General features: G+C 36.1%; 1 protein-coding gene across 2 annotated transcripts in view; it reads left to right on the top strand.

Annotated features, from left to right (window-relative positions):
- The first annotated feature begins 6 nt into the window (after nucleotides 1-6).
- The window catches only part of DENND1A (DENN domain containing 1A), a 211,402-nt gene continuing 186,504 nt past the window's right edge, over nucleotides 7-24,904 (top strand). For both annotated transcript variants that reach the window (XM_035888591.1, XM_009648821.2), the window contains exons 1-2: nucleotides 7-97; nucleotides 6,350-6,420. In XM_035888591.1, coding sequence (XP_035744484.1) covers nucleotides 81-97; nucleotides 6,350-6,420 — 88 coding nt within the window. In that variant the 5' untranslated portion in view covers nucleotides 7-80. The remainder of the gene's footprint in view (nucleotides 98-6,349; nucleotides 6,421-24,904) is intronic.

The raw sequence follows: 24,904 nt of genomic DNA on the forward strand, positions 1-24,904 counted from the left end.
GAGAGAGCGCAGCCCACCGAGCTCCGGCCCCCTCCCCCCTTTCTCTCTCTGGCCCGGGCCTATGCGGCCCCCCAGAGACCATGGGATCCAGGATCAAGTGAGTGCCCCCCGGAGCTCTCCAGCCCCGCTCGCAGGCCCTCAGGAAAGCGGGAGGGCTCTGGAGAGCGAGAAGGGGGCTTGCCCGCCCTCCTTCCAGCTCCCTGTGAGGCCGCGCGGGCGAGACCCCGGCCGAGCCTGCAGGCCTCGGGGGAGGGCGAGAAAGAGGGGGAGAAGGAAGTGCCCGCCAGCCCCAACTCAGCGGCAGGACCCGGGGCGGGGAGCTCCCCGTGCCCCCTGCCCTGAGGAGGGGAGGAGAGGAGAGCGTCGCTTCTCGCCCTCAGACCCACACCCGGTCTGTCGGGCTGCTCTCATGCTCCCTGCCTTCAGCCCTCACAGGGCCAGGCTGTGAGGGCAGTTCGAATTTTATCGGTGCAGGCCTCGAGGAGGCTTGGGGCTGCTGGAATGGGAAGGTCGCCATTGCCAGCACTGGTGACGTCTGTTTTGGGGGTGTGGTGGGGTCGAGAGAGTGCAAAGCCTCCTTGCCGAGGTTCAGGCATGCCAAAGGAAAGATAGATAGTCTAGCTATGATATCTTGAAAGTGCATTAGCAAGGGGATTTGGGGGAAGGAGAAGAGTGGTGCAAGTGATTATCGTGTTGGGCCTGCAGCTCCATGCCCTCAGTAGTTTTTAATTTTCATAACACTGGGGGTTGATTTGTTGGTAAGCCCTGTTGGTATGTTTGTTACTGTCCCATTAAAGATCTCAGTTCATTCATATGCCATTCCAGGCAAATTCAGTTCCTCTGAGACAGGTAGAGGTGTCATAAAGCTATTGCCAGGCAGGGAGTGCTGACATCGTTGTGCATGAAAGATGTGATAGAGTGGGGAGATCCGGTTAAATTGTATTTATTCAGCAGTTTCAGTAGGTGCTGTTAGGAAGTGCTTTTCCTTCTTGAAGGCAGTGCTCTTCAAGATTACATAGGACTTTAACTTTCCACCTCTTTTGTTTAACTTGAATATGAGGCTGGAGGAGACAGTTTGTGGTGTTCTTAGTGTGATGACACATCTTCATGTTCTCAAGCCTCTAGGCTGGAATTTGTGTGTCTGTCCAGCCAGGTGTATTAGGAAAAAGTAAGTGGGTAATAAGTGCTTGTAACGATAGCTCTGAGGTGATTGGTTGGTTCCAGAAAGAAACCTTCCTCCTCCAGGAGGTAACGTGGGGATAATTTTTGCACTCTTCTGGCATATGGGTTCTCAACTGTTGCTGCAAAAAATCAAAGTCTTAGAAGCTAGTTGAACTCTTAGCTTACATTCAAATACAGGTAGAATCTAAACTTGTTACTCTCTTGATAGCAGAGCAGGCTATATCTGTAACGTGCACCTTTAGATCTTGCAGTGCTCACTCTTGTTGGGTCACTTCAAGGTTATGATCTGAAATGACTTCTTATGATGACCTTATCTTAAATCTACTAAAGGCTACTACTAAAAGGCTCATGCTCACTTAAAATGTAGTTTCTTTTGTGTACATACTGAATCCACAAGCTGTGTTTACCATCTTTGGGTTTTTGATTGCTAATTTAACCTTTAATGGCTTTGCATACACTTTGCTGAATGTGGTCACTCAGATGAGACGGTTCAACTGGAAACGTCAGCAGTATCAGAAGTATTTATTACAGCCAGTGGACTTTAGGACTTTTTCTGTGCAAAGTCTTTTTTCAGTGTGAACATGTCTTTCAAGATTACAGACAAAGCCCGCGTCTTTCTCCATCACTAGGAAAACACAGGTGATAACCCCGTATAAGCATTACTTTTCATTCCTCTTGGACTTTGTCAGAAAGCATTTTGTTCATTTTGTGATTAAGCAACTTTGCCTTGAGCAACAATTAATAAATTGCTTTTTTTCTACTCTGGACAGAACACTGTGCCCAAGTAGAGTAGGGACAAGATTTCAAAACAATCTTGAAATACGTAAAGAATGAGAGAGCCTGAGTAAGAGGCTTTTCTGGTCTGCTCTTCTGAGCTGGATGTTTAATCCAGCAAAGATTTTCAAGTTGATAAGTAGCTCCCTTATTGGGGCAGGTGGCAGCGTGAATGAGAAAACTATTTTATAATTGGGTATACAGAGGCATGCCTCCTTTAGTGGTGTCGCCAATATGTGTTGGAGCCTTAGCAAAAATCCAGTAGTCAGGTCTCTTGCTTCCTGCTATAGATTGATAATTATGAGGGATATTAAACTCCTTGGCACATGATCACTTGCACACACTGTGATCTACTCTACATGAAACCTGGCCATATGTGTCAGTTATATTTTTGATGGATGTATAGTAATGAGTCATTTGAGTGAAAGATTGCTTAGAGGAAATTATCAGTTGCTGCATCAGACTGAAGTGAAAGAAATCAAGAAGTTGCCAGCAATCCTGTAAGCTTTTGGCTTGTGTATAGCTGCAGGCAGAAAAAAAGGTAAATTGAGTATTGGGTTACACTGTTGGGTTAAGCTTCTTGTTGGAGCATGTCGTACAGTACATGCAGGGCACTCTGTGCCACCGAGGCAATGTAAAATAGGAGTCTAGTTAACTGGGCTGCTATAAGAGAGAAAGGAATTTTTTTTTTCTTTTAATAGTGTGTAATATCAATCTGTTCAGCAGAATTGCATTGCACCGAAAAAAACTTGGCCTGTTGCTTTCCAGAGGTGTTTGTATTTCAGCGATGACAGAAGAGATCCCTAATATTAATCTCTGAGTGCTTTCAGATACTTAGCATAAAGTTTGCTATATACTGAAATGTAATATTATCTACCGAGGGAATACCAGGCAGAACAAGTTAAATATATGGAAATTAATCAGGGTTTGAGCTGTAATTTCCAAATTGAATTAGCAATTAAGAGATTTCTGCTAATAATTTTTTTTCTGTAAGAGTTGATCACTAAGTCTTGTTACAAGACTAGTTATCAAACAGTGTCAAGCGCCTCTTATGCCACAGTTTTTAAGTAGAATGATACTTTCTGTTACAAGTGTTATTAAATTTTCCTGTGTGTAGGAAAAAATGCTCCTGACAGAATTGAAATAGGCTTTAGATATGTAAGGTATGTAGTCCCATACATACAGCTTCGGAGAAGGACTTTATTTAATTTTATTCTGCACAAATCTCTTACAGTTTGATAAAAACTAATAATTTTGATTGTCAAAGGTACATAAATATCTTACTTAAAATATTATATTCAATGTAAAATTGGATTTCTTATGGATTGCTTTGATACTAAAGGTATTTTTACATCAGAGAGACTTGAAGTAAGTCATACAACTAGCATTTATCACAAAAGCATTCTTTTCTCATAGAGCTCCTTCCTAAATTTCTGTTTCCGAAAAAGTATTGCATTTCCTTCTGAAATTACCCAGTTATCAAATAAATGGGGTACTATGTATTTTTGTACATATATGTCCGATGTATCTTTTGAATTGCAGCTATGTATTTACTTGATAACTGACCATGGGTCTTTAAGTGATTATTGGGAGGAAAGAAAACTTTGTGTGTGTGTGTTTAAGGATATAATGCTGTGGATGATTTCAGTGGATGGAGGTTTCAATACAATGCACAGGTGGCTTTAGATGTCTGCAGGGTAGTTTAATAGTCATAAAAATGGACTGCAAAATATATATATTATGATGCATGTTTATGCTATATTTGCAAACTGTATGAAGTCTCAGGGACTTGTTTCCTTAATTCCACTGAAAAGTTATAAAATATTCAGAATTCAACAATGACTTCATTCTCATACTGAGGTGTTAGCTTGTTGAATGCAGCCTTTAATACTAAGTTTCTGACTTGGCAAAGCTACTTTAATTTCACTGTTCATAGAAATAAGTGGACGTTTGTCATGGAATATTAAAATACAAAATGTGATGTCTTTTTGTCTGAAAGTTTTGGCATACAGTATGTGCTTTTGCCAGCTGTGTTATACGGTGTTTTCACTAAAGAATTTGAGCACAGACTCTAACATAATACTAAAAAGGTGTTTGTTATTTTATCCATTAGCTGTAAAAATATTATGAAATTTATAAATTTTAATTAAGGAAACAGGGTGCTAAAAATAAAGACATAAACAAGGAGGGTAAGATAAGGCTGCCCAGCAATATATATATGAAAGGAAAAATATAATTTCTGGTGTTATGTGGATATCATTTCATCTTCATCCTGTACCATGATTGGAGGAATGTAGCTAAGAATCTCAGTATTTGAAGCAGATTATATGCAGGAACTCTAAGTAGCACAGAGAGAATTATGCAAGTTTGTTTTATACTGCAAAATAATAGTTGATTTGTTGATTTTGGATTTCTCATAACTTATTAATGTAGGTTTCTGAAAAACGGCTACTTAAGACAAACCATTTGGGAACTGGTGGCAAATTAAATTAACATTAATTGAATTGTGAACCATTGTTGCTCCTGAGAGGTGCTCTGTAAAACTGTAGAGTGTGATCCTGTGCTACTGAAACCAATGGTAGCTTTTCTGTTGATTTAAATAGGTGTGGGGTTTGGCTTAGAGCCACTTGAGTTACACTAAGTGGGCCTGTGGCGTGGTTAGAAATGTTTTGTTTAATCCCTTTTGGTGTTAAAGTAGGATTAAAAATAATAGAAATTCTCTGAAGAGTAGGCTGAACTCCTTGACATGTTTATATGTTTGGTTTGAGATGCTGGGTAAGATGAGGTTCATTTTTAAAATTATTATTCAGGTAGGAATTCTAGCGCATATATATATGGGTTTTGTCAGTATTTTCATCCTTAGCTGTAAGGGAGCTAACAAAATGCACAAGTTAATTATATCTCAACAATTTTCTAATGTTGGATAGTTTACATTAACACATAGGAGACAATATTATCACTATATAAGCAGCCCTAAATTTAGAGCAGTAATTATGCAATTTTGACTCTTGGTTTTAACCAGAAAGTCTAAGAATAAAATGTCACGTGTTCAGACTTACAGAATTCTTGTTTCAGTAAGTAAAAAATTACAGTCAAATAGATGATTCTCTTTAATCTCATAAAAATTTTGGCATAGCTAAAATTGTTTGAGACAGGAATTTAACTGAAAATATGCTTTCTTATATAATCACCTGATGCCTTTATGTGCTCCTTATGGAATGTAATTCCAGGGCTTTGTTTATGGAGTTATATTAGTAAGAACTGAAAATGTACACTAAAAGTTTGGATTTTTTTAAGTCTTGTATCATGAACTTTTTACTCTTATTACTGGTATGTTTATAACTCTGAGGCAGAATAAGTCTCTTTACTCAAGCTTCATTTACATTTTGTAGCTGTATTTGGTATTATTTTTGAATATTGCACCTGTTTCCTTACTTTGCATGCATCTGGCACCTTTCTGGATTAAGACTGGAGTCTCATGAGGTGAAACCTTGTGCATTTGTAATACTCTTCAGCACGGCCTTTTTTTTTTGACAAAGAGATAGAAATATTTTGACAGGTATTAAAGAGGGGAACTGTCTTCATGCTAAATACAGCCTCTTAAGTTTTCTAGTAATGTCTGCATAAAATGACTTTGCATCCTCTTGACTGCAGCTTCTTTTTTTTTTTTTTTGTTCTTTTTCCTGAGCAAATAGGTGTCATGAAGTTGAACTCAAGGAACATGGTAATGAAAATGTGAATCTGGGTTGTTTGTTCCATGTTGGACAGTGTGACTATTTTCAGTTCTGTGAAGGGAAAGGAGTATTCAGTTTTGGTTTGGGTTTTTTTTCTGAAAAAAATCCCTGTATTTAGCACATAGATGATTTACTTTCTCATTTGAAAGTAAGGTGAAATAAAAAGAACTCGCTTTTGCAAGTTGCACGTGTAATCAAAGTTACTATTGTGGCCAAGAACTGAAATAAGTGTTGCTTCTCTATCTGAGCAGCATTCTGAAAAGTGATATAAAAGGCATGGCTTTATTTTTCTGGCAAAGTTCTGAATGATAGGCCTGTGATATTTTAGTGTCTAGAAATGCAGACTAGTCACAACAGTTGAATTGACTTAAAGGTTCTGTGTGCTTGGTTTCTATTGTTTTGATTCTTTTTCTTTCTCTGTAGAAGTATGTTACACACCCTACTCATACTAACGCAGCTGAGCTTCAGTCATATCTTGTTACATACTGTAAGGCAGAAAGATCTAACGTGAAATCATCACAGACTATAAAACAAGAAACCTAGTTGATCAAGTTGTCATTGTAATGTGTGCATTCTTACAACCCTTTTTGACTGAATAATTGAAAGCACACTTGAAAAAACAATTCTCAATGTGCTAAATACTTTTTTTTTTCTTTCAGACAAAATCCGGACACTACCTTTGAAGTGTATGCCGAAGTAACCTATTCAGGAATCAGTTGCATTGGGAAAGGTACTGTTTTGTACTATAATTTTACCTATGTATTGGCTACAACTATTCTTAAGAACCATGTATTGTGAGCTAATGAAGTATATTTAATATTATGCTCTTCTAGCTTTTAAAGGTATCTTAATCACTGGTTCTGTGGAATCTTCTACAGTTAGGACTAGTAATGCGAAATTCTTGACTCTGTCCCTGATTATGGGCAATTTTCTGATTTCTTTCACTGTCTTGACTTTTTTGTCTTTTACAATAGTAATAACTTCATTAGGTTGAAAAAGTAAATGCATATTTGTATTTGTTTGCTGCTTATATAAGGAATGGGTAGTTTTCAAACAAAAACCACTCTAAAACTTCTTGTGTGGAATGTATTTTTACTTCCTCTTTCTTACTTGTCTACAGAAGTATTTTTATCTGTTCCCAGAATTCTTCCTTTGATCATATGATTTTATCTAGAAATAAGGCTTATGATTTGGTTAACTATTTTTACCAAACTTCATTATCAAGCTATAATTGTAATGTATTTTTCTATAATATTATTTCTGACAAGTATTCTTATGTTTATGCTAGAGAAGTCCCATAACTGCTGAAACCAGCCTGTAAGTGTATTTGTGAATTTTTTTATTGCATTTTGTTCTAAACCCAAGGCACTTGATTGAATAAGCAGGAAAAGCAAAGGTTGAAATTTGTAATCCCAGAATTTAGTTCAGTATATTTTTTTGTGAGGTCAGGCTGTAGAATGTTATGAAAAGGAGGGATGTCAAAATTAAATAATTATGATTAGTCAACATATACTGAAGGAATATTTCTTTTATCTTTTATGAAACGATCATGTTGTATTGTATATATGGTTTAATGAACCAACAGAAAGGATTTTTATATTTATTTACTGGAAAGACACTTATGTCCTTTTCTATCTCTATTTGTTTGTTACAATCAGCAAAAGTCAGATAGCTGCAACTCTTTCCTTTACTGCCAAAGCCTCCATAGGAGTTGTAACTGGAATACAGTTTTGGCTTGTCCTACTGCTATATGCCATCACGACTATTTGATGTAACTGCAGGAGCCCTTTTAATAACTAGTCTTTGTTTCTGCACATCTGACCTGGATTCTAGTGCCAGAAAATCTGAACAAATTTGACCATAAACATTACATTGTACAGTACTAGTGTCTGGGTATAATCTTCTCTTTGAAGTTTGTTTGCATCCCCCTGGAGGGATTAATTCCCTGCTGTGGGAAGGTGGGTTAAAAAGCACGGAAACGACTTTACAGGTTTTTAATTGGAGAATTTAGTATACATTTGTTCTATAAACCAACTGATTCTGTGGGAGTTTCACTTAGTTGTGTTTTTAGGTTTGCTGTATGCACTTGTAGGTGCAAAATCTTCAGAAATTGTTTTTAGTGAGTAAAAAAATACTTTAATAATTGGTTTTACAATTAGTCGATTCAGAAATTATTAATTCTCTCTGAAAAACCTTTTAAAATATTTTTCCCAGCCCATTTTTCTATATTTAAGAGATGCCCTTATTCTCAGAAATCTTAGATTTTTGTATCCCCAAATATTCTGTCCTGTTCTAAAAGAAGGTGGTTGGTTGGTTCTCTGCAGCGTCAACTGTATTTAACAGCTATCCCAGGCAAATCATCATTCTAGAAATATAGACCTAGAGACCTCCATGTAGTCTTTTCTACCTCTTGGCTAGATGTTCTATGCCAGAAAATCAAGAATAGATATCAACTTTTTTTTTTTTTTTTCAGTCAGGGAACGTATGTTTTATGGCAAGGAGCAGTCACTCTTAAGAAAAGCAAAATGTATGAAGAATAAATTATCAGGCATGTTTAAAAAAACTATTTCTTACCATGTAATGGATCACAAAATTAACTAAGACAACTGTTTTTGAAGTTCATGTCTAGTATAACAGTGCTATTGATCACTTAAAATGCTCTTAATTCTTATATCAGTCTTCTGGCATGGTCTTGAGGAAAATGAATTGCTCCAAAGATATAACAGTCCTAGTGTGGGAGATTGTCTGGCCTGTGGGATGGTAGAACATGCCTCTCTTTTGTTTTATTCAAAAGTTTGTGTAACAAAGGATATTTTCCACGTGACTGTTAAATGTCAACTGCAATGAAAAGCTTTAATATATTTCATAATTCACTTGTATCTTGCTGAAATGCAAGATACTGACTCGTGTTATTAACTACTGACAGACAATTGTATCTTCAAGTAGCTCATGTTAACAATCTTGCATTAAATGTTTATTTGGTTAATAACTTCTGAAATTAATGAAAGCAGTGTTATCCATTGACTATCATATAGAAGGCTCCCTCTTAGTTGCCAAGACAGTTGACTGCAGAAGGAAAAAATCTGTTCCGGGCTCCCAGACAGACATCAATAAACTGGAACATTTCAATGGAGAGCCAACATGGTGAGCGAGCTAGAGCACTTGCACTGTGAGGAGAGGTTGAGAGTGCTGCGCTTGTTTGGCCAGGAGAAGACTTAAGGGAACCTGAATAGCAGCCTTCCATACCTACGACGAGTTCATCAGGATGAGATATCCAGGCTCTTCACAGTGGTGCATGACAGGACGACAAGAGGCAATGACATAGACTGAACTAAGAGGCGTTCTAACTGACTATCACTCCATAAGGACGGTCAAGTATTGGATCAGGTCACTCGGAGAGGTTGTAAAATCTCCATGCCTGAAGGTTTTCAAGACCTGACTGGATCACAGCTTGCACAACCTGGTCTAACCTCATGCCTGGCCCTTCTTTGAGAAGAGGTTGGACTAGAGACCTCCCAGGGTCCCTTCCAGCCTGAATTATCCTATGATCCTAAGATTTGATTCCTAGAAATGTAAGCTTCGGGAGCATCTGGAGGATGTATTCTTAATAAGGTATGAAGAGAAAACTTAATTGAAACCAAAGTAGTTGAAAAAGCAAACATTGTTTTATTCCAATCCAGGCAGAACTCTGCCAAACCGCAATGAAATGTGTGAACTGAGAAAGGAAATGATTACTGGATCAGCTCAGCTCTGGTCCTTCTGTCCTTTGCCCTCTACATTTTTTAGAAATAATGATCATCTCTGCTCAGCACTGGTGATTTGTGTATTTCTGGTACATGAAGTCTTTGGTACGTTATACAATTCCACATTGAGTTGTATTTGTGAGTTGTGCTGTGTTTGTGCTTTTCTTTGTTATATTCGTAGATCTTATTTGGGGACTTACAGATTTTTCTTACTGGGTCACTTTATGTAAATGTGGTACTTTTGTTTTGAGAACTGTGAAGCACGATAGCTGCAACTGTGACTAAAAACATTAAGATGAATATTTGTTATTAAGGTATTTCCTTAAGAGAAGACAGTTACCAAGCCAGTTTTTTGCCTTATGATTGTGGTTTCTGTGGAAGCTGGGAATTCCCCTTCGCTAACTGAATCTAAGTTAGTGTGTGTAGTTTTTCTTTCTTATTTTTTTTTTTTAAAGAACTTTTGACTTCCTAAAATTGAATGAAAATACAAAACTGCTTTTATCTTAACTTCATTTCCACTCTTTTTTTTTAATTTTCCTTTCAATTTTTTATTTGGGCTATCTGGAATTCAGAATTGCTTCACTTAACACTTCAGTGATGCATTCATTTATGTTCTACTTTTCAGTTTCACCAGATAGCACTGTTCTCCTGTCCATACCCTCTTCTGATGAAATGTTGATGCCTGTTCACCAAAAGTGTAGGGCAGCAAAATAAAATAGAAAAAATGGAGTCTGCATCTTTACAGTGACAGTGCATGGGAGTTACCTAGTGAGAAATCTGTGTTTTGTGTGTCAAGTGTAAGTATGTCAAGCGTAGGAACTTTGCAAGTCTAGTGCTTCTCACCAACTCCCACGCGCTTACTTTCAGGAAGACAGGAGAAATAGTCATGGTTTTATTTTAAAAATGGAATATTATTACAGGGAAAATATTGACTAAAACTTGTAGTGCTAATACTTTGATTCTTTCCTTTGTAGTATCAGGTAAGTACTGGGTAATGACTGTGACTCAGAGGAAAAGGTGCAGTTCCAAGGCTGATAGAGAAGCCTGGCTAATAGGCTGACTTAGGTTAAATAATCTTAACAGGGGCCTTTTGTGCAGTGGTGTAATTGGGATGGAGTAAGATGCTAACACTGTACAGATACACAACCAAGTCAACTCTTTGACAAGTATGGCTGGTAACTTTGGCTTTCAACCATGTGAGGTGAATGGAGAGATTGTTAGGACTTAAAAAAAATTGATTCCTAAGACAAATTCCAATTCACATACAAGGCTTTAATAGCCTATGTGTGGGGTTTGTCTTTGCCTTTATGCATTTTAGTGCTGTGTAGTACACAGTAGACAGTAGGAGAATTTCTAACTTCCCTTATCACTTAGTTAGAAGGAGGCCATCTGCCTCACTAAATCCAGGTGTATTGCTTTTAAATAATTACAAACAAACAAAAAGTTTTTAGATTTATCATTATTATTTTAGAGGTTTCACTAATACAATTTAACCTTGCTTCAGGAATTAAATAAAATAGAGCTCAAAAATCATAGAGTGGAATAATAATAATAATGTAGATTATTGCCCAGCAGATACCAATAATATATTCTGGACGTCATCTATAGTTGCATTAGTTTTGCCTTTCTGCTGTGGTACTTAGTAATTATGACTTGGGAGAAATGAGTAGGTGTATGTTTCAGATGACACTAAAATAATTGTTATAGCACTTCTGAACACTACATGCAAGGTTTAAGGTCTACCGTGGTTTTTGTTAGCATACTGTTTTATGTTATGTTTCATTTTACTGTTCACCCTGATTTAAGAAAAATGTTCAAAACCCAACTTTGTTTTCAGTGCTTTTCATACTCGATGATACCAAAATCTTTGCAGCAGAGGGTGTCTGTGCTGTTTTTTTCATCACTTATGTAGTGGGTGCTTCTCAAATTCAAGAAGCTAAAAGGGTACCCATTTAAATCTTAGCTGGAAATGCTGAGTTCTCTCGTGTTAGGGCAGCGTGTGTTCCATAAAATAGCACATTCCTAAGCAAATAATGTTGGACATTCTAAACTGAAGCTACAGACTACAGTTTCAATGTACTTGAATAAGTTTTGATGTTAAGTCTTTGGTTCATGATCTTGTCTCCTTCATTGGAATTGTTGCATGCAGCGGATAAGTTGAGAGCAAAATAGACGCTTTGTATGAAATACTGCTATTTTACTGGATTTCTTTTCCCATTTTTAAATGTGCAAAGGGAGGGAAAATGCATTTTATGAGATTCTGAAGTCCTTCTAATGGAGGGCTTGCGTATTTGTCATGGCATCTCATAATAGTAAAACTTCACAGAAATTGAGGTAGTAAATTACAAAGAACTTGTACTGTTTCTTTTACAAATTATAACTGCTTAAATTAGCTTAAGCACTTCTAGAAGTTCAGTTCTATACTGTTGACACACTGGATGCTTGCAAGTAGAGTAAAGTGCCTTGGAGCAGCGTTTTCTTTATTTTTAAACCTCAGCTACAAGATTCTTTTGGGTTTTTTTGAAATGTAGAAGCAGAAAGAATCTACTGGCAATTTTACTTTAAAGACATATAAAGAAAGTGAAAGCATACTAACTGCTTAAGAAATCTTTCTTTTAATTTTCAAAGCACTTTATGATCTTAAAACTGCTGCAGATCATTCATCAGAAATATGATGTGACAAATTTAAGGATCTTGCTGGACCTCAGCCAAAGATCCTCTCTTGTTAGAAGGGGCTATGAGGAGCATTGTAGTCTAACTGTCAAACTGTTCATGTAGAAAAAGAGAATTTGTTAGTCTAAAGTAACCGATCAAAATAGTCTCTAAAGTATGAACATTTGAAAGTAAACGCTCACAAGAGTAAGACACCCCCCCTACACCCCTGTCTGGGAGGACGTAGCATGCTTTTGTATGGGGTTTTTGTGTTCTCGCCAAAGCAGACATTATAAAAGTATGTCAAATCTATAGCTTTACCATGTAGTGTGCCAAAAGGCCTTTCTCTCCAAGGACCTTATCTTTCATCTTTTTGTGAGTGTAGCATAAATTCTTGCTGTGTGTTCAAGGAAAAAGCTAAAATGGTTTAGTACAGCTAAAGGATTTCTTTCTTTTTTTAAAAAAAACCCCATGGTAAGTTAGAAGCTTAAATGCGATAGCATGGACAAAGTGTAAGTGTGCTAGAGTTTAACAAATGTTCACTGGATTAGTAAAGGAAATGTAGTTTATACTACTTCTTTTATGACAGAATTTAAAAGGTCTTGCTGTAAGACTTGCCATGTGCTGCTTTCTTTTCTCGAAAACATACCACTAAGTTGAAAAGGGAGATGAATCTTAGAAGGAAACTATTAACTCTGAGGGAGTTTATCATTGTTTGAGAGAAAGGATGGAATTTGCATTTGAATTGGCTCTGAGAGTAGCATGTACTACTAATCTTGTTCCTACTAGAAGCTTGTGAGTAGTTTAAGTACTTCCTTCTTTACTTTTCATGTTCTAGCCTTGTAGTAGATCACAAATGTTTTAAACTAATCGAAGTCCTTAACTCTACTGGGAGAAGTCAGATGTGCTTGGGCCCTAAAATTATTCTACAGTTGTCACTATGGTTTCCATGACAGGACTTTCACAGGTAGAGAGAACTAGCAGGTTTCTGTCTCTGCAAAATAGACATACTGCTACTCCCTATCATTACCTTTTTGTCATATGTTCTAATTTTAGATAATAGAGGAGTACCTCTCATAGGGATGAAGTATTTTCTTGAACATAAGTAAAGTTACTGGAGTAGGATTAAGTTAAGAGTTGGTCATTCAAAAGTTTGTAAACCTTGTCCATGCACGTCTTAGTGCATGGGTTAAACCTCTGTAAATATAAATATGTAAATATAAGAAAAGCTTAAACCTTTATTTTTTTTTTTTAAGGTGAAAACATTTTGTTGGTTGAAGTTTGCCTGTTTTGTATTGGGAAATAGATAATATACTGAAGGTTTAGGAATAACAAAGGAAGTGCAAAAATTCTGGTCCCTTTCCATTAAACAAGGGCTTTCTGTTGAACATGTGCTGTAATTCCGGGATCACAAGTTTTCCCATCCCATCTTTATGGTATTACGTTGCTACACCTAACTTCCTAAAGCAGGATTGGAAAAGTAACCAAATCTAAGTAGATAGGTAGTATTTGGGAATTCTAATTCTGCTAAGCTGCTGCTTTGTTTTTCTGTTTCCATTTGATTGCTTTTCTTCTAAGTATAAACAAGGTGGAAGATTTACACAAAGAACTTACTAGGACTGCAGTGTCCCTATCAGGTAAGCAGACTCTCTGAATGATTTTGTTTGAAGACAGTTCACAGTTTGGCTTTTACAGTATCAATGAAATATACAACTCAATTTGAAGAGAAACTCACTTTATGAAAAAATATTAGAATCTGTCATATTGCAAGTTACCATAACTCTATCTAACGCATTTTTTAGGTGTGCTCAAAATGATAATATCAAGTATAACTGAAAGCTCATCCATTTCTGTAATTTGTGGGAAGAGATTGGTTTGTCCTTTTTGCTTCACGCTTTAACTACTTCTGTCTACAGTCGCTTCTATTTCGCAAGTATTCGCTCGTCTGCACTATATTGCTGCTGCTGGCACTGTTTAACTAGACAGAAAAATTCAGCACAGAAAGTCTCACTCACAAGACTTTAAACTCTTTTGTTGATTTATATTTTTTTAAAGGAGCTTGACATCTTCATCAAGTTCACAGTGGGCCTGCTTTGTTTGCTTTCTCTTGAATGCTTGATAAGATTTTTCTTCTATTGTTTTCTGCAGCAAGGACAGAACTTGCCATGGCTGAGGTGGTTTTTTTGTAAATCCACAATATGGTCATTGTCTGCTGCTGAATAATTGTGACTGCTTTTTGTACAACCAGGACTAAGGCTTTGGCTGTGAACAGATTCCTTCTTAGCGTGAAAAGAGACTAATCCATGTAAATACAGCCCCAAAATAAAGCTTTACAGAAAAAGGGAAAGGCTGCTAAGCAGGAGGGCAGAGGTCAGCAATTTAACCTTTAACCTAACAAATAAGAAGCATGAAAGTTCCTGAATTGGTTTACAAAGGCAAGCTCCTGTGATCTGTCAGTTTTTCTTTTCATGATAGAGTTGGGTGAGAAAACTGACTGACAGCTAGTGCCTTTTTAACTGCAGGTTGAAATTAACTGCTAAACTGAAACTTTTTTTAGGGAGTTTTTTTCCTAGTGAGCTTAACAAATTATTTTCATTCTCTAGTTGTACTTACAGTTTTCCTTGAATTTATAGAGGAGTTTGAGTGGTTGTTCTTTTTAAAGAGTTCTTGAGACACTCGATTTAGATATCAAATACTACTGAAACATTTAATATTTCAGCATTTGAAGCATTTAAGAATTTGATGAAGCACTTGTTGCAAGTAACTCTCTGTTAATGTGCTACTTTAATAGGAGGGCTGTTATTCCAGTAACTGCAAAGAGCTTGTACTTTGAATAGTCAAAAAGTTGTTGTTAAAGGGTCTGTGCGTGTGACTTTAAGGGAGTAATTTTAACTTTAGTTCATTCTCAGTCACAAAATTTTCCAAGGTGGTTTGTTTTTGTTTGTCTTTATTTAATCACAACAGGTAATCTCATTAATGAGTGTTAATTTTTGCTTAAAGCTTAATGCATCTGCAATCAGCTGTTAATCTAGATATAGACATTTCTGTAACGAACTTTTAATTAGAGTGTCATTCAGATGAAAAAGAAACGAAGAAGTAATGACTTTAAAGTAGACTCCCCGTAGATTAAGAATAGTGATTTTTGTTGGTTGGATTGGGTTTTTTGTTTGGTTTTTTTTGCCTAATATTGTAAGCACTGTCCCAGAAATGACTGGCATTTGGTCCATCTGCAGTTGATGCTTCCTATGAGTGTCTTCCGTAGAAATATTGGAGCTTAGAAATTGTGTCCCTGCTTAGTCTGTTGACACGTAGGTCAGTAATTCTACTCAGAGCACTACTTTAAGTTTAACCTGCAAGCAGAGCAAATTTGGTAAAGCAAAAGGTGGATTAGATCTATTTTTATTACTGGTTCTTTTTGTTTTAGTTAATTCCTTGCAAGAAAAGAATGTAAATTCTAATTCAGAAAGAGGCCTATCGGAGTGCCCGAGGCAGTATCGGTCTGCTTCTCTTCGCTGTGATATTGTTTTGTTGTGAACAAAAAGAGACATTGTCAGGTTTTCTTGTGGGTTTCTGTTGGTGTACTTTTGGGGCTGGTTGGTTTGTTTGAGTTTTTTTAAGATTGAAATAGAGTTAGAAGGAAAGATGATTTGAGGTTAAATTATTATCAAATAAGTGTAAAATTAATTCAAGATGACTGTTTTACTTCAGCAATGGTTGTAAAAATCCAAACCCAAACCAAACCCCACCTTTTGTGCTACCAGAGGCAAGGCTGATCCTGCAGTTTTACATGAAATGCTGTAGCATGCTGATGCACAGTGAAGGGTCCCTGTAGCAGTGTTAGTGAATAACCATGGTAAGATACATTTTAATCATAAAGAACTGTATTATGTTCTGTTAACACCCTAACATTGTCATTATCTGTAAACAAGGTGTATCACCTGCGCTCCACTGGATTCCATTGTTGGAAAGGGGAGAAGGAATGCTAAGGGAATGCTGCTGAATCCTGACTGTGGAGTAAGGAGTTTTTTGGCCCTGCTGGGACTACCAAGTTTTGGTAAAGCATTTGTCAAAATTCCAGGTGCTGATAGATTATTGGCTCTTAGGAAGATAATTTTTATGTCTCTTTTTAGATAGAAACAGCTTTTGATATACTTTTAAATAGGACTTATTTCATGGAAGAGTGGGATAGAAACCGAGAAAGTTGAACTGCAATATTAAGGGTGACAACCTTGGATGGAAGCGTGAGAACAACTGATAATGATAATCTATTGTCTGGAATGGGTTATAGTCTGGAGAGTTCATTTGTTTATATTTAAAAAAAAAACCCAAACCAACCCAAACCCCCAATATTTAAGTTGGTTATGATTTTTCTGAACTCTTCCGTGACTGGCTCTTTGGAGAGTAATGTTTTCTAACTTGATGAACTAACTAGTAAAACCAAATGATGCGTACTCTAGATAGTCAAATAATAAAAGATTGTGTAAAAGTACCCTGTAGAACATCATAATCTGGGTAGAAGGCACCACAGTTAAAATATCAGGAGCAGGAGTGAAGGGTCCTATGTACTGTGCCAAAATGTGTGGTCTGCTCCAGCCTTCATCAACTATTACAGTACATATACCTAGAAAAGGAATGGGGGTGGGGGGGAAAAGACCTTTCAGTGAGTATTTTTAAAATAGAATCTTGGATATTGTAGCCAAAAGAATTTCCGCACTTAGAATTTGTGCTAGAATTTTAAGTGGTGGTGAAGGTGTGACTTACACTCACAACTCGCATTGCATTCTGCTGGGATTAACTGACTCCCATCTTCAGTTCCTCTGAAGAGTCATTTACGTTCAAACTACATAGTTATGAATGTAAGTAGTGGTAACATTACCTTTTTTTGAATTGATTCTTACATCATTTTTTCTCTTAAGTAAATAATTACTTTTCATTTATGTCTATTTGACCTGTAAGATACTTTTGAGATCCTTGGGATCTTCTGCTGCAAAGATTCTAAAACCAGATCATCACTGTGTGGAAAAACTTGTAGCAAAAATAATTAAATGCAGACTCAAATCGAATGCAAAAATGGGAAGACAAAATAGCTGAAACTTCAGTATCACAGAATCAGGCGTCTGACTTTTCATATTTGTAAGCTTCATATTTGACTTAATGTTTAAATCATATGCTTTATCTTTTTGTGAATATGAGTCAGAGTAGAAATTAGCTTATGCTGTCTCTTCAGTAGGCAGTTGAAGAGATGGTAGAACAGAACTGGCCTGTGGTGAAGGGCTGGATCAAACGGTAATAAAATATGGCATGGTAAAAAAACCCCCACCACCCTACCCCCTCAAAAAAACCCCAAAACAAAACACAAACCCCAACACTTTCTTTTGCATTAAGTATAAAGATTTTCTTCTGAATTTGCTCTTTACTTGCACCTAACGTAATGTCCGATTTTATCTGATACTTGCCTGTTGATCATTCACTCAGCTTAATTTGAAGAGTTTATCAAACGTTAAAAAGATTCAATAGGGTAAATAATTATCTTTAAAGCTATAACCTACATCCACAAATGCATTAAAATTTATACTTACAATTACCACAGACTAATATATTGATCTCATCTCATCCCATTTTATCTAGAGGTGATATTTGCACATGGAAAAATGTTATAGATATGTTTATTTTGCTTCATTGTGATTAATGTCCTTCTACACTAAAGATGTTATGTTTGTCCTGTATATTTGTTGCTTTTGCTTAATGGCTTAAATGCCTTATTTGTGTTCGTGATAATCTATCATCATCTTTTGTACGTAGTAGTGTTAAAAATTGTTTTGATTATGGTTTGAGAAAATTTACTTGTAAATTATTCACTAAAAATGCATACCGCTTTAGTGTATCATAGATTCCATCAGTACTATGTAATTAAATAGCTCTTAAAGATATTTTCTGCTGGAAAGAATTAGCATGCTAAACCAGAAGTATATAGCTTTGTGTGTACCTTGGCAGTATTCATAAACAAAAATAGATGTAGTGAGTAAATAGAATTATTTAACTTGTTCAATATTTTATTCTTTAATGAACTGTGGAGCTAAAAAGTAGCAGAATCTCACAATTTACTCTCTCTCTCTCTCTTGCATGGAGATTGCAAAAAGCATGCTTTGTTGCACTTAAAAATACCAAATGTGGTGTCCAGTAATACAGTAATTACAGTGCTTTACATTTTGATGTATTTCTTGATTGCTTTGCTTTACCCTGGATACGGGACTAGGTCCTTCGCTATATCATCTTGAAGCGATTCTGTATCTAGACTAAATCCTTAGAATACAGTGGGTATCACATGGACAATTAAAATTGAGTATTGACATGTTTTTAAAATAGTCATACATCTCGATTTTGTTTATCTCAAAGTTTTAAAAACCTAATGACCTCATTGCAGCTTGACTATAATTACCATGTTTAAACTTCTATGCATTTTTTAGTTTAAACAGCCTTTGTGTTTTTTTTTAAACCAAAAGAAAATTAATGAGAAGAGACAAAGAGACATCAAAGAGGTTTTCCCTCTGATTGCAGTGTTAGAAGTTTTGCCTGAAAATAGGTTACATTTCTTCTGTTTTCAGCTGAATCCTCATTAACTTTACATTTTAATGATGTCCAGAGCAAATTATACGATTATGGTAGATGCCTTAAAGGGAAGCTTAAAGGACACCTTTTTAATGTTTGTTTCTTTATTGGTGGCAGTATTTGCACCAGTATTATAAACAGTGTTAGAATACTAAAAGTAATCCCAAAACATACCAGAAATATCTTCCTCTTTTGCCATATATGTATTATAAGTATCGTTATTTAATATTTAACACAAGTGCAGCATGTTAGGGGGATATCTTCATCTCTGTAGCAGAAAAATGTAAATCATGTCCTTTGAAAGAGTTTACAAATTACTCCTGCGTCATATAATCAGTTTAATTTATAATGATAAAATAAAATGGAGACAGATGATGTAACAAAGCCTCTGAATTGTTTTATTTTCTTGAATCTTCAATGTTGAATGTTATTTTAAGTGATAGTTTGTATTTTTACAATGGCATAAAACGTTATTGGGGGAACTCAGGGAACACAATTGGCAGCAGTTCTGTGTTCTAAATGTACCTCTTCTACTAAAAAATAAGATTGTATAATTAACTTTTGAGATGAAGAATTGTGTTATATCAGAAGCAGCAACAAGAACTTGTATTTGGTATACATTAAACAAAGGTTAACTGATATTGGCAATGGCTTGAATGCAAGTTGAACAGTTGAGAATCCAGGTAGTTCAAGATAATCTTATAAAACATCTTAAAAAATAGAATAAAAATTGTACCTGCTCCCCAATAAAGTACAGAAATTCTATATTAACATTTTTTTTCTGCTGTCCTTCTTCCTGCTCACACCTTTGCCCCACGGAAGGATATGTCATTTCTGACTGTAGTTCAGTGAAAAGTTAGACCAGAAGGTATTGTGAAAAGTGAGGTCTTCTGTTTCCCTGTCCTGACACTTGGTGTCTGTGTTTTATGAACAGAACCTTTGATTTTCTTGTGCTGCACTCTAATCAGTAAACTAAATTTTTGGAAGGGGGGATTATGGCAAGAGGGTGGTAAGAGGAAGAAGTAAGAATGTCCCAAAGTTCAGCTATGAGGTAGGACTCAAAATCCGAATGACATAGTGAAATGTTATCATTTAAGATCTTAAAGGCTTCATGACTACATTGCCATAATAGAAGTGAATTTCTGGTTAATCTCCAATTATTTCTACAGATATGTCTCTGCTTGGCATATGATTTTATGAAGCTAATGTCCTGCATCTATATACTCAGTATTTCAGATCGGTGTTTCTGAAAATTTCTTTGTGATGGAAACAATCTGTAGAACTTGTTTTTAATAAATTCAACATCCTTGTATGTTCCAAACTCTTAATTCCTGAATGACTGGCTGTCTGCTGTAGTGTTACTCAAAGCTTGGTGTTGCTGTTCATCTGCAGGTCTGTGTGCTGTAGTTGAGTGGAACTGCAATTGCATCTGCTACAAGATGTTCTTGAGATCAAATTTGTAGTCATGGCTATCAAAATAATCCTTTTTGTCCTGAGAATTCTACCTTAAAAGTGCTACAGTTTTATGATCTACTCTTCCACTGAAATTTGTATATTGTTTTAGTGTCTTGGCATATAGCTCTTCTGTAAATGAAATTTCCCCTTTTATTTTGAACTCAAATAAATAAATGTTTGCTAAATCGTTCTTAGTTGACTGCTTCTTCGTTGATTTAGACTACTGTGGCTTGATAGAAGCATTTGATATGTCCAACGTTAATGAATAATTGAATAATGCAAGAGTCGTTAGACAAAAAGAAAACTGAACATAACCTTTCCATTTTGGTATGATTCTTATGTATTCTTTTTTATGTTAATAAATTTTCTGTAGAAACCGGTCAGTAATCTGAATTGTCATGATTGTCCTGGAGTTATGGCAGATCCAAACTATGTATCCTGATTGTTGTGCATGAGGTGATCTCGTGTTAGAAAATGGCTTTAAGGCTTTCAAATGTTTGGTGCTCCAAGCTTGAAAACAGCTCTCAGTAGTCGTGGGTTAAGTTCCTAGTTTAGCTTAAATCTTTTAGCTTTGATGCCTTCTAATGTAAGTTTAGTTTGAAGATCATATCACTGAAGAAGAAAAAGTTGAGTGCAATTTCCTGCCTCTTTCTCACCTTTATTTTGTAATTATCAGAGAATTTACAGTAACTTAATCTTTAGTTGAGGTGCATAATAAAAATACTGATTAACAAGCTCTAGCTGACAGAAAGATGTGTATGTTATTCTTATTTCCTTGGCATGCAAGATTTTGTATAGAATCGTATTAGCCCTAAAACCTGAAATGTTCTTCCTGGTGACTTATTCCGCAAGTATTTGCAGCGTGGCTATTTCCAGCCAGTTATGTGTTAATGATAGCGCAAGGTTGAAACATTCCAATCATTCATACGCCTGTCCTCCCTTTCTCATGTGTGTTTCTTTGCTCAGTGCTTTTTGCCTTATTTCTTTTGCTTTGTTGTGGTCAATTCAGTCAGTATAATAGCAAAGACAGTGGCTTTTTTTTTTCTTTAATAAAGAGTTATGTTAGAGATATACTATAACAGAGATAAGAGCTATTTATGTCCTAAGCTATTGATTTTTAATTAATGTTGCCTGGGCTCATGCATGTTGGCAGAATTGCTAACAGCTTGTGGCATTTTTTAATTCACATCTTCTTTTTTGGTATTTTGACAGTGTCATTCATATCTCATGAAAAAGTACCTCGTCAGGTTAAATGTGTTAAAACACCGAGCAGAAAAAAAAAAAAAAGAAGGAGAGAATGGAACATAGGGCTGCCTAGAAACCTTGATCCATTGCCAAAGTATTTAAACAATTTAGTGTTTTGGTTTTCTAGCTCCAAGCTGCTTCTCAAATCCCTTGCTAATTAATCCAGTTAATTCTTTGTAGACTAACTGTATGCAGGGCTTTTTCTTGTGCTTCTATCACTGAGAACCCTGTTTTGTTTGAAGCAAACCTAAGCTCTGTTATAAAGGTTGTAGTAATAAAGTGAGTACTTGCAGATGTAAATACAGTGTTTTGAGCCTTTTAAAAAGGAGTTATGTTTGTGTGTGTAACTTCTAATCTAATCTTTCATGTTTAAAAATTACACATATATCCTTGTACAAAAAGATGGAAAGAGCTTTGTCATTAGTTTGATCATTTAAGAAAAGGCTGTAGAGCCCCTATGGAACAATTATAGCATGAAGTATTAGTGTTGTGATATTACAGTTAGTGCTATATGTTTTATTTTTCAACGAGTGAATTACTGTAAATGCTATTCATTTCTGTACTCTGAAATGGATGATTGGACATAAGGGCAAGTAAGAGTTTAATGGAAAGGAGCATTTTTAGAAATGACTTGTTGATACTTTGAGTTCTCTTGATTAGAGTACAAAGGTGGTATGGATTCAGAACTGGAAAGAGCAGCTAAGGAGCAGAGAGCTTAGAAGCCCAATTAGACATGGGATGAGATAACGAGAAAAGAGCGTACGCTCCTCTGGGTGTGCTTGTCTGTGATAAAAGCTGCTACAGCTCTTGGGCTTACTTCTAGTTTTTACGATTTGTTGAAAACTGCTTCCCCTCATCATACGGCTTGTCAGTGCTAAGCGTACGATCACGTGCCGTAATGCAAGTGTAGCTTTAGCTATCGGTGATGTTTCCACCAGGCACTCTGGGAAAAATGTCCCTCTGAATGCTCTACTCCCATCAGCTTCCTCCGTTATTTTGAGAAGTTGCTTCTGAGGACTTAGTGTCTATAGGACACAGCTTTCCCTCCTATTCTGTGTAATAGTAGATGTTCTTGCAAATCAGTGGTGATGTGCAGATATTGGAGAGGACATTTGGGCTGCCAGCTGGCCATAACAAGTTAACACTACTCGTTTCCTTCGTCATCCTCAGTGGATTTGCATGTCAGCACAATGGGAGTTGATGACCAGCTGCGCTTCAGCACCTTGTGGATCAACCTGCACAGAAAAATTGTGCATGCAGATTAAAGTTGCATTTTTAGATTACCTTTGGAGTTGGTAGTGAAGGAAAAAATTGTTTCAGCAAATCTGCTGCTAAGGGTGGACAGATTGAAAAGAATTGGCAGAGCTCTTGAAAAAGTCTGAAAGTGTAGTTGGGAGTTTGTTGTGTAATAAAGCTGGGCAAGGAAAAGAGAAAGGAAATTAATGAAAATGCTAGTTTTATATATACCTGATTTCCAGGGCTAGCCATTAAATGAATGTAACATGATTATGAAATGTTCTTGCTCAGAACTAGACTAGTCCTCTGTATCAGGAGTATCTTGATAGCTGGATATGTGCTATCATATATCTTGGAAGTATCAAACATCTTAAACTGTTCCCAGTGCATTTCTATTTTGCAGTTAAAAATCCTTTTGATACCCTTGCCTTTTCTACAGTAACAAAAATGTTATAAAATTTTTTAGTGAGATGATAGATTTCCTGTCTAGTTGCATTGAATATCAGCAAGCTCCTCTTTATATGAAACAAATCTTTCTTCAGGCTGACAGTACTGCTTCAAATGTGCTAAACTTGCTTTCTCAGAGGCCTTCTTTTTATTATAGCATCACACATGGCGTAAAGTGAGCTTTGTAGCTGAAAGCATTGCAGATACGAAATAGGTCAATATTGCAAGTGTAAATATACCCATGATTCGGTTGCAGTGCTCGATGCTGTCCAGTTAATGAACTTTACTCCAAAAGAGAGAAGTAGTCATTCTGAGTAGCTGAACACCCCACGATTTTCTTTCTCTTTCATCTCATGGTCATTACCTAGATGAGGTGTATTTTTCCACGTTAGGACCTCTCTCCCCTCACCCCCACTAAGTTTTGAATACTGTTCAAGAAGTTCAACTTCTGTCATCAACACATCTGACTTCACAGAAACTTCTTGCAGGAGAGCATATTGAATGCTTTTCCTGTTTTTACAAACTTTCCTCTCATTTAATGCTTCAGTTTGTAGGCTTTCACAAGACCTCAGTGATGCTGCGGCCTTAGGTGAGGCTCACTGTGACCAATCTCTGATTATTTTTTTTTTGATTTTTTTTTTTTAATTTGCTTCCAGCTTACTGGCCCTGATGAATTTTCATTACCATTTTGATAGAATGGACAGCACAGATATGACTGCTAAGTTGAGATGAGCATGTTACAGAGTTCATGCTGAAACAAAAAGGTGAAATTGAGTACTGAAGGGTACGAGGCTAAGTTCTGAAATGAACTTACATGAATCAGTTTTATTGTATGGTAGATAGGCTATATTTTACTATACATTCCAAAAAGTTAACGTGTCCACTAAAGAAAACAGTAGAATTAAGAATGCGGTTTTCAGTTTCCTGCGTCACAATTTCATCTTTGATAGAGTCAGTTTTTTCTGTTTCAATGCCATTTGAATAACTAAAGCATCCTGAAATAAACAGAGGTGCAATAAGAGAAATTTTGAAGCCATCGAACTCCAAAATGATTCTGAAGAGCTTGTTTTCTATAAAATCTTGTATTGCTATGCAGGGAGATTCCCATAAGAGATGGTATTTGTGCAGATCAATAACACAGAGCAGTGTCATTGGGAGCTGGTGGTACTCTACTAAAGCAACACAAGATAACTTTGAAACTGAAAACAGTTTGAGACTATCAATATTGAAAGTATGAAAGTAAGGTCAGAGTTTTAAACATTTTAAAGTTACATAGCTTGAGGCTTAGAAATCAGTATTCACTGTTGCATGGTGAACAAAGAAGGTATTCTCTGTGTAGTTTAGGCAATTATACAATTGCTGAAGATTTTTTTAAATTTTCTTTTTTAGTACAATGCTTCAAGAACTTATGGCTGGCTAGAACACTTATGTTCCAAGTGCTTTTTGAGTCAGTTCAGATTAAACCTGAAATGCGATGGTCCATATAACAGTGAATATATTTCTGCAGTACTTGTGTGTATTTGCCTAATAATATGTCTATCTGAATTTATTATGGTTGGTGAATTTTGGGAAGAGAGAAATAGTTAGACAACTGTAAAGTGTTCTGTAATACATGGAAAATATAGCTTATTAGCAAATTAAAATCGTCATAATATCATTAAAACTAAAAGCAAAAATGGTGAAAATAAAGCAGTTTGGAAAATGTTTATAAAACTCAAAGTATTTTATAGTAATGAAAAGCCTGGCGGTATGTTGGAAAATACTATTTGTTTTCATTAGCAATTCCTTTAGGTTTTGTAATGTGGTTGATTGATTGCCATGGCCACG

The sequence above is a fragment of the Egretta garzetta genome, unplaced genomic scaffold (assembly GCF_000687185.1).
Source record: "Egretta garzetta isolate BGI_Z169 unplaced genomic scaffold, ASM68718v1 scaffold211, whole genome shotgun sequence".
NCBI lineage: Eukaryota > Metazoa > Chordata > Aves > Pelecaniformes > Ardeidae > Egretta > Egretta garzetta.